Source organism: Hypomesus nipponensis, chromosome 2, assembly GCF_054491055.1.
Source record: "Hypomesus nipponensis isolate SF chromosome 2, ASM5449105v1, whole genome shotgun sequence".
NCBI classification, from domain to species: domain Eukaryota; kingdom Metazoa; phylum Chordata; class Actinopteri; order Osmeriformes; family Osmeridae; genus Hypomesus; species Hypomesus nipponensis.
In genome coordinates this window covers 4,400,899-4,420,266 of record NC_140362.1, presented here as the reverse complement: position 1 = coordinate 4,420,266, position 19,368 = coordinate 4,400,899, and the positions used below count along the sequence as shown (strand labels likewise).

At 48.9% G+C, this 19,368-nt stretch overlaps 2 protein-coding genes across 2 annotated transcripts in view; both read right to left on the bottom strand.

Annotated features, from left to right (window-relative positions):
* Nucleotides 1–299: 299 nt before the first annotated feature.
* fxyd5 (FXYD domain containing ion transport regulator 5) lies at nt 300–7,024 on the bottom strand. Its single transcript, XM_084702677.1, has 10 exons — nt 6,716–7,024; nt 4,606–4,651; nt 3,950–4,024; nt 3,526–3,603; nt 3,383–3,430; nt 2,746–2,802; nt 2,317–2,346; nt 2,046–2,120; nt 1,754–1,799; nt 300–1,316 (listed from the first exon to the last, which is right to left on the bottom strand). Exons 1-10 carry the CDS (start codon nt 6,755–6,757, stop codon nt 1,292–1,294), a joined length of 522 nt encoding a protein of 173 aa, XP_084558803.1. The 5' UTR covers nt 6,758–7,024; the 3' UTR covers nt 300–1,291.
* A 3,831-nt stretch (nt 7,025–10,855) lies between these two features.
* Nucleotides 10,856–19,368, bottom strand: part of nphs1 (NPHS1 adhesion molecule, nephrin) — a 36,463-nt gene continuing 27,950 nt past the window's right edge. Inside the window, exons 20-30 of the mRNA XM_084707293.1 lie at nt 19,065–19,221; nt 18,176–18,327; nt 14,890–15,001; nt 14,622–14,803; nt 14,365–14,415; nt 13,860–13,979; nt 13,407–13,455; nt 12,655–12,787; nt 11,605–11,683; nt 11,241–11,401; nt 10,856–11,128 (exon numbers count right to left, since the gene is read on the bottom strand). Of these exons, the coding sequence (XP_084563419.1) occupies nt 11,006–11,128; nt 11,241–11,401; nt 11,605–11,683; nt 12,655–12,787; nt 13,407–13,455; nt 13,860–13,979; nt 14,365–14,415; nt 14,622–14,803; nt 14,890–15,001; nt 18,176–18,327; nt 19,065–19,221 (1,319 nt within the window). The 3' untranslated portion in view covers nt 10,856–11,005. The remainder of the gene's footprint in view (nt 11,129–11,240; nt 11,402–11,604; nt 11,684–12,654; nt 12,788–13,406; nt 13,456–13,859; nt 13,980–14,364; nt 14,416–14,621; nt 14,804–14,889; nt 15,002–18,175; nt 18,328–19,064; nt 19,222–19,368) is intronic.

Genomic DNA, 19,368 nt, shown 5'->3' with positions numbered 1-19,368 from the left:
TCAACACAGCCCCTGTCTGCTTTCAAATTCATTTATTGTCATATATTTTTTTATTTTAGAATAATATTTCTTCTTTTCGAAAGAAGGCTTTCTGTTGGTTTATGAATATGTTAACTAGTCTTTATTTTTGTGATCTCTTTCAGGGATGGTGCTCTTTGCACAACTATATAATATGCAATCAATGTAAATGAATATATGAAAGATTCTTGTGTTATATTTGTGTCATGAGATTTTGATTTATATATAACCTCTATATCTAAATGCAATTTATTCTAAATGTTTTGAAGTAAGCAGTCATATTAAGTTAGGGATTTTTAATCATGTACATGTTATTACGGCAACATTGCTTTGATGCTGAAATACTAGTTTTCAATATCTATGGATGCTAACCTTTATGGATCTTGCAATAGATAGGCCATTGTGGCCTATCACCCATTTAACGGCATATATTTGCACAGCTGTTCACACAACATAAACCAACACATTTTCTTTCTATAGATCCTTCTCTCTCTGTGTTGCAATCGACATAGCATAGTATAGCAAAGTATTGTATAGTTTAGTATAGCAATTCTGTATGTTACATTCTCTCCATTTCCAAGATTAAACGTGTTCCGCTCTCTCCACTTGTCTCAGTATGTGTTTGTCTTCTTGCTAAACAACGAGTTTGTAAAGGTGTTGTGTTCAAGTGGATGCAGACAACTCTTGGGCTTCACTGATCTACGTTTCAAAGGAAAAAGCTAAGAGGCTTAGCACTTAAACACACTTAACATTCTGTAAAGAACGCACAGCACCTGACTGTAGGAAACGTTGGGGTTTATTTTTAGATTCCGCTCAAACTGTGGCGTGAATGAACAGGAAGTGAGACGACTTTTAGATTTCTTGCCTTTTTACAGGAATTCTTGAGCAGTGTTGTTATTGATTCCAAGGTTTTTAACAGAGACAACTTGGAAAGAGAAGCAGCTTGCTTGGGGGCTGGGTGTGTGATTCAAATATGAATCATCTCCTCGTTATCCAGAAGATCACGATCAATTCAAATTTCAGTTCAGTTTCCAGCCATGTCATGGAAACAACATTTAGCAAAGATGAACAGGACGATAACACATTGCTTTTTCACTTGTCAGCATGATTCATGTTTCCTTTGTTTGTCCTGTATTTTTCAACCCCTCTGTTCCTGTTCGGCGTGTAGCCTACTAGGGAAGAACACACACTCGACACACATACAGAACTGTTGATACAATGTCTGTTAGTGTCCCTGCTGGCTTCCAGGCCCTCTCCACAGTCTCTCCTCTGGTTAATTCCTGGTGACTTGGTATGACCTGGGTGAACAACACAGGATAGTGGTGGGGAAAACACCAGTTTATCACATGGAAATATCAAAACATCTGTTCATTTAGTGAAAAGAAAGATAAGCAGATCTGCGCATGGTTGACCTGGCAATCCTTTATTGTTTTAACAAACGTCTTGAGCAACCGCATACTGTCGGCGATCCATTAGTCATCACACCAACGGTTGTTCTATTCAACCACTATGAAGGATCTTGGGAGGAGACTCAACACAAGCTTTTACTTACCATTTGTTCAATGGTGCATGAAAAACGAACGAATCTACTGTGCCTCCATATTGGGCCTATTTGCTCATTTGCATGTGATAATCATCCTCTGTATGGCGTTGTAGAGATATGATACCAAACCATGAGCACCCGGCATGCATGTTAAAATGGTTTAACTGTTGGTTGGGAGATGCAACTACTCACTTTCCCTTACTGACGTGACACTTGGGGATCCTGGCTATTTTACCACCTGAAACAGAGAGAGACAAAGAGAGACAGAAAGCGAGAAATAAATATAGACCGCGAGAGAGAGATAGAAATAGAAAGATAGAGATAAAGAGATAGAAATAGAGATAGAGAGCAAAAAGAGAAAGAGAGCAAAAGAGAGAGAGAGAGAGAGAAAGAGTGAGAGAGAGAGAGAGAGGGACACTGTCAGACTGCTGTGATCAGGGTTGTGTAACAGGAGTCCTGTGGGTGCGGTAGTGGTCCCACTCACAGGTGATGATCATGATCCCCAGGATGAAGAGCACGGCTGCCACCGTCAGCCCCGCCACGCGGAGGCTGGTGTAGTCTGGACAGAGGCACAGTTCACACCAGACGTGCGGACGTTCAGTTGCCATACTTTACACGACTTGCTAACATCTTGGAGCGTGGCGTGTGAACTCCACAAACCCACCTCCGTGCAAATCAACATGTGTTTTTTTTTTTTGCAGGGGGCTGGCAGTGAATTGTGGGTAAGTTTGAGAACAGACTTGAACTGAGCTTACCGTACGTAAATGGAGCATTCCATTTGTCGTCTGCGAGCAAAGAAAAACACGTTTAGAAGTTATCTATTGGTGGCATCGCAACTTTGGGACTGACAGTACAGACTGGTGACAGTGTTGTGACAGGGACACACATCAGATATCCCAGATGTGTCTCACAGGATCCTCTGAGGAGTTGTTGATGTGTGACATCAGATCTCTGGCACAACAGCCTAACCCAGCCCCAGTGCACAGGGACACCTCTAATCTCAAACGTGAGGAACAATCGAGCCTTAATCTGTTGGCGAGACAGGGAGCCAGGCGTGCTGTTCCCCTCTCCTCCACAGACCCAGCCAGGGACACTGGGAGGGCTGATACTGTCAAGTCTGCTATGAGATTACGACCAAAGGAAAGAGCCAATGGCAGGTATGGTGAGTGTTCTTGCTTAGTTACCCCAGGCAACCGTGGTCTTTTTGGTGGGAAGTCTTGTTGAAGGACTGGGTGATGTCACTGTAAATATGGAGAGATGGAAGAGCATTTTGGGGTTTGTTTTAGATATGAACTCGAAGGATTTTTGTTTGATTTGTAACTTTGCAATCCCACTGGATTGAACTTTTATAATAGCCTTACTTATTATGCAGTGGTAAACCTACTCTGTTCATCGTTTTTCTGGGGCACACCGACTCCTTATCTTTGTCACGTGGACCCATACATAATTACATCTTATTATGTCCAGGTGCATGTCTTCATCTTTCTACTCTTTAAATGAAATGAATTTTAGAACATTTCAATGGCAGTTCTATGTCTAGAGACACTTTGTACAGCCATCAGTATCAGCTCTGTCTCTTCTCTGCAGTTCCAGAACCCTGAGCTCTTAGGTTTATCTAAAAAAAAGGACTGGGAAATTCAACATTTTCTAATGACCTGCTAATTGAGTCTGACGTTACACGCATCCCTGATAGGGAGGATATAAATGGTGAATAGGGAAAACTCAATATCCCAGAATTCATTGCCGTATCCCCCCCCCCCCCCCCATAAGGAGTTGGTCATATAGACCTGCTGACAGCCTGTAGTTTATTAGTTTAAATACCTGAGGTAGAGGAGGGCTTGGCTGTCGGTGTTGACTGGCTGGGCAATGCTGGGGAACGAAGCACAGAGGGAGAGAGTGAACGAGAGGAGAAGAAAGGACAAGAATGGATGTGAACACAGTTTGAACCAGACACAGGACTCCACCTGATGCAGAAGCAATGGTTGAGACATTGAGAGGTGGGGGTCCTGAGGTGAAGCTAGTCTTGTTGTCCATTCTATTGCCTGAAAGAACGAAACGAAATGAGAGGCATATCAAGGTTGAAAAGTAAGTCATCTTTTTGTTTAGTGAAACTTTGATTTATATCATAGGGTCTTATCAAATTTTAATTTAGAAATTAATAAAATCTTCTGAAGCTACTTCTGAGAGTGCACTTAAATCCAAACAGCAGGCAGAAAGGGGTCTATGGCTATTGATCTCGTCTTCATCCTCATAATGAGACAGATTAAAAAGCAGCCCATGGTGGTCAGGCCTTTTGATTCATGGTTGAGAAACTGAAACAGTGTAAAAAGCTCAGCTCCCTGAATCTGCAACCCAGCGACACCACAGCAATGAGGTCACAGGTCGTACCGGTGGACACTGGAGGACTGGTGACATTCAAGTTCACCGGTCCGATTCCAGGTGTAGCAGATTGAGCTCTTGAACCTGTCAGAAAAGGGAGGGAGGGAGGGAGGGAGGGAGAGAGAGAGAGAGAGAGAGAGAGAGAGAGAGAGAGAGAGAGAGAGAGAGAGAGAGAGAGGGAGGGAGGGAGGGAGGGAGGGAGGGAGGGCACAAAGGAGTGTTGTAACTGGATGGACAGTGTGTCATAATAATAGTCTTGTGTACGTGGACTGAGCAGCGCAACTAGAAAGAGCTGATTCTCTGGAAGCGCTGGTGAACAGAGCCAGTCTGCTCTCCAGGACAGAGAAGCTAATCCAGACTGTCACTTAGCATCTCCCAATCCACCCCTGGAGGGACAGACATCAGCAGACCCACTCAAGGTCCCCACAGACAGACACACCAGCATCAGAACTAAATCTACATCTGACCACAGTGATCTACTCAGCTCAATCAGCCATTTGTTAATTAAGGGGATCCAGTACTGGAACTCTGACCTGTTTTCTGAAAAAAACGTAAATCGTCTATAAATCTATGCTTGTTCAGTTTTTGAAGTGAGAGAACTAGAGGATATGATTGTGTGTGTGTTTCTTGGACGAGAATGCTAGCCCGAAAGACGGCAAACCCACCTTGTAACAGAACGCACGCGTAAAGAAGCTGGCACGCGCAGAGAATCTGAAACACAACCACAGGAAAAAGGGAGGGAACAAAAGACAAGCGTTACAAGAAAAACAAAGAAGCAGACCGGCTTCAATTTTCGTTACGATGAACGCAGGGTCCGGCCTGGAATGAATGCAGCTTTAAAGCTGACCCCCACTTTCTGAGCTGAAAGCTGCCAGATAAGGAGCAGGTGACAAGTGAAGTGAATACAGATCACTGGGAGAATGCCATCAGGGTGCCACTGTCACACACAATGGATTAAAGACGTTTGACATCCCCGCATCTATCGGGCCTCATTACCACACACATGTGCACACATGCCAGAACACTGTCTCACACACACACACACAGTCACACAAACTAAAGTCTATTTACATCCACAGGACAATAGATCTTCATATGCAGTCATTCAGGCACAATCATGCCCTACCCTACCCCCGCTCCGCCCCCCTATCCACTCACACACACAAACAACAATGTGTCCTTGTCAATTACAGGGATAACAGGTCTCAAAACAAGCTGTTGCAATGGTTTTGCTGTAATGGTTCTGCAATGGCTGCTTTCTTCAACAGTTTGCTCAGAATCCTTCGACGCAATATGAGTCATGTGGAGAGAAGTGACAGGCTTGTAAGACTGAGTGGAAATACTCACAGGGGAACAAATTGTACCCTGAAACCCCCCAGTTTCAATATCAGGATCTCGCGTGTGTGACAGAGAGTGTCTGTTTGCAAACAGGAAGTTGTGCTATCTATACCTCGTGAGTAACACTTCCTCTGCATTTACGAAATGGGTCACGGATTGGTCACGCAATCATCCACATTGGATTTAAAAAAAAACAACCCATAGTATTGCATACTAGTATCTCTATATATGATCTTATCTTCACAGTGATAGAATGAAACCCAATCGTGATTAAGGCGCAGGGTGGAGGGGGGTGCCTCACCAAGAGTCTCTGTTGCAGTTTCTCGAGTTTTAAAACCCTTCATCAATCTCAATCCTGTCAGGACAACTAAACGTACAGTTGTAGCGTGAGGCGTTGCCCCTGACGGATCCACTGCCACCGTAATAGGCTTCAAAGTCAAAGAACAATCCAATATCAAGCGCGCAACATCAAATTAGCTTCATGCATTCTGGAACCACATGGTTGCCCAACATTTAAAAAAAAACAATAGCTATGCAAATGTACTGGACCGAAAGCAGAAGAAGTACACATTTTTTTGATGTACTCTATTGCTACGAAACAGCAAAGATGTCGGTGTCCGAGGTGCGTCTCCGTGACCTAGTTCTGCCTGATGCAGGTATGAGAGGAGGGGGAGGATGAGAAGGCCGGGGGAGTGTATCTGGCCCTGGCCCAGACGCCAGCCCTGACCTATCCTGATGGCAGCAGGTCCTGAGGGCCGGGGCCGCTGTGACAGGTGAACGTCAGGGGCCGTCATGAGGTTTGACAGCTCAGATTAGCAGGTCGTGTCGTTCTTCGTTTCACTCTGAAGCATATGTCAAGACAGGGCACCGTGTGCCCCGGGCTGGGCTGTCAACCCTCTCTCTCCCCTCCGCCCCCCGTCTGTCTGCCTCATCTGTCTGTCTGGCCGTCTGTCTGTCTATCTATCTGTCTGTCTGGCCGGCTGTCTGTCTGTGTCTGTCTGTCTGACCGGCCGTCTGTCTGGCCGTCTGTCTGGCCGGCTGTCTGTCTATCAATCTATCTATCTATCTATCTATCTATCTATCTATCTGTCTGTCTGTCTGTCTGTCTGTCTGTCTGTCTGTCTGTCTGTCTGTCTATCTATAATACTGTCTGTCTGTCTGTCTGTCTGTCTGTCTGTCTGTCTGTCTGTTGTCTGTCTGGCCGTCCGTCTGTTTGCCTGTCTGTCTGACTAACTGCTTGTCTGTCTGTCTCTCCATGTGGCTGATGGCTGTCAGTCCATCTGTCTGTCTGACTAAACGTCTGTCTCTCTAACTGTCTGTCTGACTAAACGTCTGTCTCTCTAACTGTCTGTCTGTCCGTATACTATCCTGTCTGTCTGTTTCTCTCTCTCTCCTTTTCGGGAAAACATTGTTGGGTACGAAATATTTTGGGCTCACCTTGGTGTCCATGCTGAGATGACGTAGGTCTGTCCGGGGCATCACGTACTGAGTCCCAACGCCGTATCGCTCAATACAGACCGATAGAACAACCGTTACTCAGCCACACCCATCTGCTCACCACTTCCTCCTCACCCTGTTCGTTCACTTCTCTCTCTCTCTCTCTCTCTCTCTCTCTCTCTCTCTGTCTCTCTCTCTCTCTCTCTCTCTCTCTCTGTCTCTCTCTCTCTCTCTCTCTCTCTCTCCCACTCTCTGTGTCTCAGTCTCCTACCACTTTCTCATTCTGAGTCCTGAACGTGAGCCGTGTTCATCGTTTCACTCATTTGTTCTCTGGGTTTGACGGCACACTGTCTCTCTGAATGTGTCATACGAACACTCCCGAGAAAACCGTTTATGGCCTGTCATGCCTCGTGTGACAGATGAAACGAGATTTTAGCAGGCACTTCTCTCCATCATTTACATACGTTTTGAATGGAGAAGCACAATATTTCCATTCTCTGTCCGCCAAATGGCTGTGCAGAGACAGCGTAATGCCCCTTTAAGGAGGTTTGGTTGTGGGCCTGCATAAATTGAGTGTTAAAGGGGAGGGTTGCTGACAGGCCGTCTGAGGGATGCTTGGAGGCAGGGGCCGCGGTCTCGGACTGACTTCAGCCCCACAAGATTATGCCATGGAGGCATAACAGTCCAGGCTCGAGACAATGGACAAAGGTCCTGATTCAGGCGGCCCAACAAAGGCCACAGTCTTCAAAACGGGGGGGTCAGGGGTGGCATTTTGGACCCCCCCCCCCCCACACCCACCCTTTCCCCTCCCAATCCCCGTTCAACCCCCCGCCCCCCCACTCCCTAGTCACGGCCTCTACCTCCGAAGTTGCTGAGCCTCCAGCCGAGGCACACCGCTGACCGCGAGACGCTCGTTTCATTCATCTTGTTCTTCTGCTCGGAGACCACTTGAAGCCAGTCAGTGAACAGCAGCGTAATGTTTATGTGTCCTGAGGGGCAGCTGTGCAGGCCTCATAGGGGGACCTTGAGAAGACATAGATACTTCCCGCTAACGTTTCAGAGCCGCCGTGTTTAAAGACAAAGCTCACAGGCCCGTGCTCGACTTTTTCCTCATCTTGGTTCATGCAGCTGTTTGATATTAGGATGTGTCAATGTCAAATCTATTGAAGGCCTTATTAGGCTTTTAGATCCCACATGCAAATGTCATTAAGGCTTCATGTTCAGGACTACAAGACCCTGCTTGAAGCACGATGTTTATGAGCTGGTTTGTTCTCCTGCATTTCCTCATCTTGGTCAGGACAACTATCAAAGCCATTAGCCAGCATCTATATTTAACGAGTTTCACAATGCTCTTTTAGTTTTAGCTCGCTTCAAATATTAGATTTCATCAAATATTAACGACTCGCCCTGTTTTTCTTTCAAAGCTGCCTCTCACTCGCCACTCTTCCATTCTTTAAGGTCTCTCTCTCGCTCAATCATGTTTCAAAAGATAGTCAGGCAGGTTGCATAGCTAATGCAGGTTCAGTTGCTCAAGTACGTACACGATAATAGTTTATAGAGGATGAGAGAAAGGTTTTTGTTTGGCCAGGCGCAGTGTTGTTCCACGTACAGTTCAGGTGACAGATCGTGCATCGGTACCAGTCAACCACAAATATGATTTAGCATTTGTAATCGTGCGTACATTTTTTTTCCATATCAATTTCGGTTCAACTCCAGTTCTATGTTATTCAAGTGTCGTGCAAGTAAAATGACACAGAATACAAACTACAAAATTTGGGCTAATTAAACTATTTGTTTCGCTTTCTATTAAGCAGTCCAATCAGGCAGACTGAGTTCTCCCGGTGACGGGGCCCTCTCTTGCACATAATACATCAAAAAGCGCTTCACGAGAAAGAAGAAAAATGGACGTTGACGTCCGGTATTGAGCTGTCAAACCTTCAATTTAGCAGATTACAGTTCCTGCGCGCTTCGCCATGATGCGCCGGGAGAGAACAGCCTTTCTTATGAATAAGCCAGTCACTCTGACAGGAACTTAAACAATTGTTCCATAATGACACAAATGAGTCTTGACAGCTCGTGATGGAGAATGGCACACCTAATTGAGAGACAGCAGCCTCAGTCGGCCGAATCATGAGGATTAATCTCCTGGTAATCAGTGCACGGTGCGGAAACAAAGGCAAAGTGTTTCGGGGGAAGGAGAGGAGCAGGGACGACCCTCAGCTCCACAATCACGTCCCAAATAGGTGTCAATATTTCCACTCTTACGTTCACATCAGCACACAAGACTTCCAGGTAGATTCATTTCTGTCAATGTAGCATTACAATCTAGAGGAGACACCAGGGGAATGCTGAACCAGAAATAGAACAACTCTTGAATCATCCTCATTAAAATAGAACCACTGGCTGGTAATATTTTTCCAGGGTGAAAACAGTAAATATTATATTTTCCTTCAACTGTGTGTGGGCGTGTGCTTGTTTGTGTGTATACATTGTGTGTGTGTGTGTGTGTATGTGCGTGCGCGAGCATACACTCATGAGACTAGTGTGACAAATCAAGCATGAGGAAAATTTGGGAACTGTGTGGTGACTGCATGTGTGGTTTATGCATGCTGCATGGAGCATGCATGGAGCAAGCATGGAGCATGCATGGAGCATGCATGGAGCATGCATGGAGCATGCATCGAGTTCTGGTTTGCAGGAATGTAAAGAAGGATGCTATGTGTTTTTTTTTGTCTCGTGCATGTACGCACGCACACGCAAAACAGCCGTCACACTCAACCAGATAATCATAGAAATATTCTTTGTAACTCAAAAGCTACCCGGAAATAGACTTAAGTTGGTCATATCTTGATTTTTCTTGCTATGAGCTCCGAATAGAAAAAGGAGTCCTAGAATGTTATCTGAAGATGTTTGTACAGAAATAGTTCCAGAAGGATGCAGCTTAAGTCAACTTCACCATCCCCTCTTTCTCCCCCCCTCTCTCCTTCTCTCGCTGTAGTCTCATGGTGAGACTAATCGCCTGCCTGGTCTGTCTCCCTCTCTCTCTCTCAGATGTTGGGAGTTCAAGTTAAATCTGAGAGAAAACAGGATTAGAGGTCTGCCCTTAGATATGGCTTTACCTTCAGAACACATTATCACGCTCAATTAAAGCTCACGAGTAAGCCTTTGTGGAGCTTCACCCTCGGGGGAGAAGGGGGGGGGGGGGGGCTGAGAGACTGGCAGAGGAAGGGAGGGGGTCAAACAGGGAGGGCTGTGCGATCTCTTTGTGTGTGAGAAGCGGGGGACAGCGTCCGTGGGCTCTCATCCTTGGCGTCCTCCTCCGCCCGGGGCGACGCGTGTCAACAGCAGATTGTTGGAAAAGGCCACTGTGCCCCCCAAGCCAGGCGCTAGTTGGGGGCTGTTCCGCTCGGGCGCCACTGCGACGGTGGCCGCACGGCAGTCTCATTGCCAGCTGGAGCACAGGGGGCTGCCCCCCCCACCCCACCCCACCCTCCCTCCAGCCCCACCCACACACATTCACTCTGTCATCACTGTTTCCCTGTTTCTACCTCTCCGTGAGGTACAGTAAACTGTTGTGTGTGATTTGTGTGTGCTTGTGTGTGTGTGTGGTTGTGTGTGTGTGTGTGTGGGGGGGGGGTCGCATAGGATGGGTTGAGGTAAGGTGTGCAGAACGTGGGGATGTGAGAGTGGGGGCTGTTTGTGGGGGGTCGGGGAGGGGGGGGGGGCGCTGGAAAAGACAAGCCTCCACCTTCATGTGAGGTGAAGGATCAATGAGGCTTAAAGAACTGACGGCATCACTTCCTGACACGCTGGATGGTTGATGCTTGCTGAAGCTTCCAGAACCCTCGTCTTCTCCTTCCCTCTCCATCTGGCTCCGACTGTCACCTTGATGAGGTGACATTTCAGAAAAGAGCCCGTCGGTGAGGAGGATTCAGCGTGCTACATAAAGTACTTTATAGAAACACCACAGGACTCGGCTTGAGGAATCACGGATGATCCCGTGATGTTTCACAAGACAAAACAAACAACGTCCATATTGAGGTCATTTCCTGACAGAAACATACACAAAACCAAGATGATTATATATTTTTTATCATTTTCTTTCGGTTATTTGAATGAAAACAACAATACAGAGGATGATTTTAACAGCAACAGATATGCTAAATGACTATGCCGCACCCCAATGACCACACTTATACAATGCCTATACCAAACAACAGTCCACTTCTTGAGGTCAGCATGAGAGAGTCTGGACTTGGATCCATCTGATCAAATCGAGGTCTAACCTCACTACACCAGCTCTCCCCGAAGTTCAAAGGGCAAGTCATAATCGCTTCTCTGGGGTGGCCCGTCAGCCGTCCGATCGTTGATTCTGATTGGCTGCTCCCTGAAAGCCGTGGCCTTCCCTCCTCTCTGCCGGAAAGAACGTTGTGTCAGCAACATCGGAGGCAATGCGCAGGAAATATTCATACGGCAGGAAACTGTCACAGACACATTGACTTGGGGAGAGCAGTTCCCGACTGACCTCTGGGTACAGGAGAGGGGGTCTCCTGCCTACCCCCTGCGGGGGGACCCTGGGTCCAGCGTAGGAGGGGGGAGGGGGCAGAGAGGGGGGCAGGACGTCCTGGTAAAGACCCCAGTCCCTCACCTCCTCATACTCGTGACTCCCCCCCGGGTAGCGGGCCCCTGGAACAGCCAAGGATGCCACGACACCCCCCACCCCCACCCCCATCCATGGAGAGCAATGGAGAGTGGACAGAAAGTAAACAGGAAATACAATACGAAACATTAGCACTTTGCTCAAAGGCACATCTGCTCCCAGTGGCTGTGTTACATATCCTTCCCTCATGGGGATGGCGAACGTACTGAATGTCAGGAGTGCGTCTCACCGTGTGTGGGCGGGCCTTCGAGAACCGGGAGGAGGGAGGGCCGGCAGTCACCGGTGGGGTAGTAATAATGAGAAGTCTCCTGTCAGCGAGCACAGAGGAAACAGAGAGTTCAAAGCCACATGCCCACGTTCGGCGATCATGACTTTGGGAATAATGTGGTGTGTTTAAAAGTGTGTAACCACATGGGGGACTCCAAGGATGCAGCTTGACATAGAACGCATCTGTTGTTATCTAACTGGGAGATAGCGAACGCCTGTCTCTGAGGAGAGGGAGCTTTTGATACTGCCTCCTCCAACAACCCAGAACACTCTTTTCCCACTGAACATTTTACTCCTGGCGGTTCAAGTCCTGGCTGGCCTTTTACAAAGTGCAAAATGATAATTTGGGAGAGATCGATGTGTATTTTGAATGCTAATTGTGAGCTATTGATTTCCGGAGCGTCTCGGAGATTCGCTAAAGGTGTTTATTCGTTTTTCTCTCCAATTCCCCGGTTCCACCAGAATCCTCCACTTCCTCCTTTGACAGATGATCGCACCCCTCTTGGCCTTTTCTCCTCCGGCCCACCGTCCCTCCCTCCCTCCCTCCCTCCCTCCCTCCCTCCCTCCCTCCCTCCCTCCCTCCCTCCCTCCCTCCCTCCCTCCCTCCCTCCCACCCTCCCTCTCTCCCTCCCTCCCTCCCTCCCTCCCTCCCTCCCTCCCTCCCTCCCTCCCTCCCTCCCTCCCTCCCTCCCACCCTCCCTCTCTCCCTCCCCCTCTCCCTTTGCTCTCCTCTTCCACTTACTTTTTTCTGCCCGTCTTGTTTGCAGCCTGTCTTTGCTCTCGTCTCTTTGCACCTCCTCATGTCAGACATTCTCCTCTTTTTCTCGCTTATCTTATCTCACCTGCTGTCGACACCCCGCTCCCTCCACCCCCTCACCCCCCCCACTCCCCCACCCCCATCCTCACTCACCCCTATCCACATCCCCTTCACACCATACTCACCCACCCCCAACCCCCCCCCCCCCATCTCTCATCTCCCGTCTCCCTCGCCCCCACCACACCCCATCCTCACCGCGCCGTAGCTCTCGTAGATGCTGCCGTCCGGTTCGGACCCCGAGTCGATGAGGAGGGTGCGCTGGGCGGCCGGGTTCACCCTCTCCCTCACCTCGTACCTGCTGGAGCTGCTCACCGTGGACAGGGTGGACCTGCAGGGGAAACACAACCACAACACAACCACAACACCTGCAGGAGGTGAAACACAACCACAACACCTGCAGGAGGTGAAACACAACTAACCCTAACCCTAACCCTAACCACAACACCTGCAGGAGGTGAAACACAACCACAACACAACCACAACACCTGCAGGAGGTGAAACACAACCACAACAAAACCACAACACTTTTAGGAGGTGAAACACAACCACAACACAACCACAACACCTGCAGGAGGTGAAACACAACCGCAGCACAACCACAACACCTGCAGGAGGTGAAACACAACCACAGCACAACCGCAGCACAACCACAGCACCTGCAGCTGTGCTGCGGGGGACTTGACTTCTCAGGTGACATTCATGTAGACTACAGGGTCTTGGCTCCTCTAGGGTGGGTGTGTAGGTGTGTGCGTGTGGGTATAAACATATAGATATGAGCGTGCCTGTATATGTGTGTGTGTGTTCACATGTGGGTTGTGCGCTGTGTGTGTGCTTGTGTTCCTGCGTATCGGATGTTGTTGCCGCCTCCGCTGTTTTGGGTGCTGATCTGCGGGTCAGGGTTCAGCTCCGCCCCTCTACACACACAGTAGCCTGGGAAAAGGACTCACCTCTCCTCCTCACTCTTCTTTTCCTCCGGCACACTTCCTCCTGGACTCTCTGGAGGACAGGGGGAGAGGGAGGGGGAGGGGGAGGGAGACGGGGGGCCGGGGGGGGGGGGGGGGGGTAAAGGCTTCAGGAACTGAGGATTGGAGTGTTTTTTCAAGGGAACTAAAATGGTTCAGAGTTAAAGAGAGGGATGGACAAAGGGAGAGAAGGGATGAAGATCGTAGCCGAGGGGTGTGTGTGCGAAGACAGGGAGGGTGGCAGACGGAGAGGAGGAGGACGGAGGGAAGGAAAAAAGGAGAGAGAGAGATGGAGAGGGAGAGGGGAAGAGGAAGCGAGGAAGAGACATGGCGACCCAGAGTCGTTTTCACGAAGCTGGACCGGGATTCGAGGCGATTGTTTCTCTGACCGTGACGTCGGCGGTTCACGAGAAAAACAGGTGATGTTGCTGTGGTTACCTGTTTGGCCCCGCCTCTTCCTCCACCTGAGTACCAGGAAGCATCCCAGCATGTTGATCAGCAGCAAGACTCCGCCCACCCCAAAGGACACCAACAGGGAAGTCAACAGATCACTTTCCTCTGCGATAACAATCAAAACAAAAATGAAAACAGGAAGCTGATTCAGTGAGGAGATTGTGTGGTGAGAGGTGAGTCATTTGGAGTGTGCTTGGATGATAGTGAAATACGAAGACTGGTCAGAGTCAAGAGGTGATATTATGCTGCCTCTACAAGACTCCTTTTTCTAATATTGATAAAAGACTAACAGAAGAGAATGAAGCTTCATTCACGACCGGGTGCCATGACAACGGCTTCTTTCAAAGAGCAAACAGTTACTGCCTCAGAGGTGCATACATTAACATGATTTCACCAAATGAAGCAAGGTGAAGCGCAAATACCAATTTCCCCACTGGCCTACAAAAAAGAAGAAGACGCTTTTAGGAGAGTTTCAAAAAAAGGACTTTACTCTCTGAGCCTCGTCCTGGTTCTTCCGTGTCAACCACACTTTCCAGTGACTCTGTGGGGTAAAAGGAAACAAAGGAGAAAAACTGAGCTAGAAAATGAGTCATTGTACACAACCACAGTGCCTGCAAGACCACAGACACAAACCATCCTGCCGAGTAGAAGTGCAGGTATTTGCCGACGGGCAGTGCCGAGAGAGACAACCGGGACCTCGGAAAACACCTCAGGTGCTCCCCAGTGCTGGGGCTGCTCCACACTGACCCTTGGTGGTGATGGTGAGAACGGCATCGTTGTCAGCGTAGCCACTCTCCCCGATGGCGTTCAGGGCGTTGACGGAAAGGTTGTAGGCGGTGGCGGGGGAGAGGCCGGTGACGGCGAACACGTTGGCTTTGGGAGGGTGCACGTCCACGTACAGGAAGCTGGCAGACTGAGCCCAGCGGTATCTGCCAATCAAACGCCTCAGATGAGGAAGCGCCAAATGGCGGCCTGGGGGTGTCTTTGACGGAGAGCGAATGAGGATGTCTCGTACCGTACTCTGAACCTCTGCTCCAGGCCCCCGTCGAAGCCCGGGATCCACTCCAGAGTGATCGAGTTGTGGGTCACGTCGACCTGACGGAGCCCTGACGGTGGGTCTGGATGATCTGAGGAGGAGAGAGAGATGGAGAAAGAGGGAGATAGGGAGAAGAGATAGGGAGAGAGGGAGAGAGACAGAGAGACAGAGACAGAGAGAAAGAGAGACAGAGAAAGAGACAGAGCAAGTTGGATTGAAAGGAGGGAGAGATGAGAGGAGGAGAGATAAGGGGGCAGAAGTAGAGAAAGACAGGAAGGATGACGAGGCAGAGAGAAAGAGAGAGACAGAAGAGATCAACCAGACAAATGGAAAAGAGAGAGAGAGAGAAAAGAGGAGGGGGGAGAGAGAGGGGGGGGGAGAGAGGGATGGATGGATGGAAAGAGTGAAACAACATCAGTGGAAGGACAGACTCTGGCTTCCGGCTGTTCAGTTGGTAGAATAAATCGGTCTAGCATGGGCTCCTGTCATGTGATGGTGCAGCAGAGAGGTCAACAGGGTGAGTATCTCCATCTTCAAACCCAGGAGGAGGGAAGCGAGGGGGGGGGGGGGCGAGGGGGAGAACCCAGCAGTAGCTCTCTCCCACTCCGGCCTTCTGATGATAAGGAAGCATATAAAATTTATTATCGCTGCGTCAGATTAATTATGAATATTCACGGCAGTAAAAAAAAAAAAAAAATTAAGGGCGGGGGGTAAAAAACACGGGGAACATTGGATTGTATTTCACGCTTTTATGGTAAACATTAAATGAGTCCAAGAGCTGGCTGTGGTGATAGCTAGGGGCTGGACTGTGGTGATAGCTAGGGGCTGGACTGTGGTGATAGCTAGGGGCTGGACTGTGGTGATAGCTAGGGGCTGGACTGTGGTGATAGCTAGGGGCTGGACTGTGGTGATAGCTAGGGGCTGGACTGTGGTGATAGCTAGGGGCTGGACTGTGGTGATAGCTAGGGGCTGGACTGTGGTGATAGCTAGGAGCTGGACTGTGGTGATAGCTAGGGGCTGGACTGTGGTGATAGCTAGGGGCTGGACTGTGGTGATAGCTAGGGGCTGGACTGTGGTGATAGCTAGGGGCTGGACTGTGGTGATAGCTAGGGGCTGGACTGTGGTGATAGCTAGGGGCTGGACTGTGGTGATAGCTAGGGGCTGGACTGTGGTGATAGCTAGGGGCTGGACTGTGGGGATAGCTAGGGGCTGGACTGTGGTGATAGCTAGGAGCTGGACTGTGGTGATAGCTAGGGGCTGGACTGTGGTGATAGCTAGGGGCTGGACTGTGGTGATAGCTAGGGGCTGGACTGTGGTGATAGCTAGGGGCTGGACTGTGGTGATAGCTAGGGGCTGGACTGTGGTGATAGCTAGGGGCTGGACTGTGGTGATAGCTAGGGGCTGGACTGTGGTGATAGCTAGGGGCTGGACTGTGGGGATGGCGGCTGTGGTGATGGCGTAGGGATACGTTTTTCACCGGGGGGGTGGGGGGGGGGGGGGGCAACTCTGCCTTAGCGCACAGATGGAGAAAAGCATATCACTGCCACCTTATCTGAGAGAGAGAGAGGGAGGGAGCGGAAGGAGGGAGGGAGGGATACAGGGACGGAAGGAGGGAGGGAGCTGCTCTATAAGCTGACGATAAGAGAGAGATACGGCATTGAAATGAGACTGCTTCAGGATCACACACCCAGAACCAGCTTTCTGGTCTTGTGAGAAGACTGTGCTTGGGGGCCCGCCCACTCCATTCTAACGGCGCTGCAGACGACTGATATCGCTGCGAACAACACACCACACTGCCAAATTAGGAGCAATGGGAGAAGAGGCGGCGAGGATGTGTCGTGCATCATTATGATCTGACCTGTGAACTGACCTCTGACCTTGGCCAATTAGCTGTCTCAACCAGGCGTTTTGTTAAAGCATGCACATGCCTGTGCATACACACACACACTCACACGTACCTATATGTACAAAGACACACATACGCTCTCACATGCACACACACACACACACACGCATGTGTGCACACATACACAAAAACACACGCATACACACACACACGTACACACCTGCATACAAACACACAAACAAACACACACACATTACATTTATTATTTTCTCACTTTTACACAACAACAGTCAAAACTCTATGTACCTACAAGCCAATTTGCACATGCTTAAATATTGTTTTCAAAACTGTTCAATTGGGATGCAGAGAGAAGAAATCAGCCAACATTTGTACGGGACAATGTGGCATGTCACCACTCCCGTGCAGTCACCGAGTGGTTTGCAGCCCACCCCAGAATGGTGTGGGCACTTTTCCTCCCACCTTACTCTCCATTCCTCAACCCCATAGAGGAATTATTTTCCTCATGGAGGTGGAAGGTTTAGGACCACCATCCACATGATCAAATGTCCCACCTGGAGGCAATGAATGCTGGATGCCTGGACATATCAGCAGAAGACTGCCAGGGATGGATCAGGCACGCCAGAAGATTCTTTTGTATTGCCCTGGATAACATGTGATGTGGATGAGAACCTGTGGCCAAATTCAGAAGCCCGAGTACATTACAGTAGCAGTCCTATTGTATCTGTGTCAGTGGATGGTGTGGATACAAATGATTGTATTCTGGAATTACTCAGTGCAAAAAAGACATACAATATATTGAAGCATACTGGATCTGATTCTGATTCATTCCAGTAAACATATATGACAGTGAATTCTAAACAGTAGAGAAGTGTCCATGTTTTACATAAGATAACATTGTATAATGCTACCTGTCGTTTGTGTTTTTTAGGTCATTGTTTTGTGGGTGACAAAGTGTGTTTGTTGGCTGTCAACCTTTGCTAGTGTTATGGAAGAATGAGTGGATTTGAGACACGTATGAAGTGATTTGGTAGTTTTAGTGCATTTTGAATGTGAAGTTAATTAACTGCTGTTATGGAAGAATGAGTTGATTTGAGACACATATGAAGTGATTTGGTAGTTTTAGTGCATTTTGAATGTGAAATTAACTGCTGTGTCGAGCTGAGAGTCATCAGGAGAACTGTGTGAAGAGTTTTGAAAAAGTGACCTAAGTATTGAGAAATGTCTCCGAAACACCAGCACCCCCCCCCCCCCCCCAAGCCTCCCGGATACCGGACAACCGCCCCAAATGTTGACCCGTGCGGCAATCTCACGGCCAACGTCCGACGAGACTTGAGAGCCCTGCTTCCGTCCATGCGTACACACACACACACTGACAGACACACAGACAGACAGACATACTGGTGCTGAGAAGCTGGATGTCCAGGGAATCCTCTCCGAGCGGATTGCGAGCGGCGCAGGTGAAAACCACGTAGTCCAGTGCGGCGCTGACGTTCACCACCCTCACCGTGCTGGTGTGGATGAAGCTCTCTCTCACGGTCTGCTCCTCGTACCTGGGGAACACACACACACACACGTGGGAAAAACACACACATACCAACGTGTGAAAACACAAACGCAAACATGGATGCGCAAATATGTAAAAAACGAGCACAAACGCACAGGTGAAAACGAACAACCGCAAGCGTGAAACAAACAAACACACACGCACGCACGTGAAAACACACACCGAGACCCAACGGCAAATTCCCGCCGTCTTCCTCACACCCAAAAACTGGTGTTGTCATCGTCAGTGTTTAAGATGCTACCTGTGAGAAAACTGGGACTGGCGGGTGGCAGATGTGAGTTAAGCCACAACATTTCACACATCAGGGAAGCATTAAACAGGCATTAGAACAGGGCGAGCTAAGGAAAACATGTCCTAAATCTGGATTCAACGGTAAAAATAAGGCCGGAACAGATAATCTGTGAAAACAAATATAATTATCAAGGATCATGAATATGCAATCGCTGTCTCGAGCGCACACTAACTTGCAAATGTTGACGTTTTAAATATATCTTCGCAAGTGTGAAAGTCAGGTTGTGTGTGTGTGTGTGTGTGTGTGTGTTTGGGAGAGAGAGGAATTAATGAGCGAGAGGTACTGTGAGAGATAAAGAGATAGATGGAGAGATAGCTCAAAATACAGAGTGAGAAAGATCTAGAGATGGAGAGCGCAAGAGGCAGATAAGGAGAGAGAAGCACAAAAGGGAAGACCGAGAGGGAGCGAAGGAGATGAAAGAGCAGCGTCACCTGGGGTTTGAGAAGTCCATGGGCACGCCGTCCTTGGCCCAGGAGAACTCGACCCTGGGGACGCCCTCGGCCTGGCACACCACCTCAGCTGTGCTGGTGCCATCCCCCCGACTGGCCACCTTGGTCCACTGGGGCCCCTTCTGGATCTCTGGCTTAACTGACACACACACACAGACACACACAAACACAATGAGACATACACACATGTAGACACGCACACCGACGCGCGCACACACAGACTGAGGCCCATGTATTTAGACATGGTCATGCGCGCCCAAACACACCGTGTGCACCATGTGACACT

What these genes read in the sequence shown, in the direction of transcription:
- fxyd5 (XM_084702677.1), bottom strand. Translation starts at nt 6,757, where the DNA reads ATGCCCCGGACAGACCTACGTCATCTCAGCATGGACACCAAG. An exon ending in CGCGTGCGTTCTGTTACAAG is followed by an intron (nt 4,025 to 4,605) that starts GTGGGTTTGCCG and finishes CTTTTCTGACAG; the next exon opens with GTTCAAGAGCTCAATCTGCT. An exon ending in AAAGACCACGGTTGCCTGGG is followed by an intron (nt 2,347 to 2,745) that starts GTAACTAAGCAA and finishes CTTTGCTCGCAG; the next exon opens with ACGACAAATGGAATGCTCCA.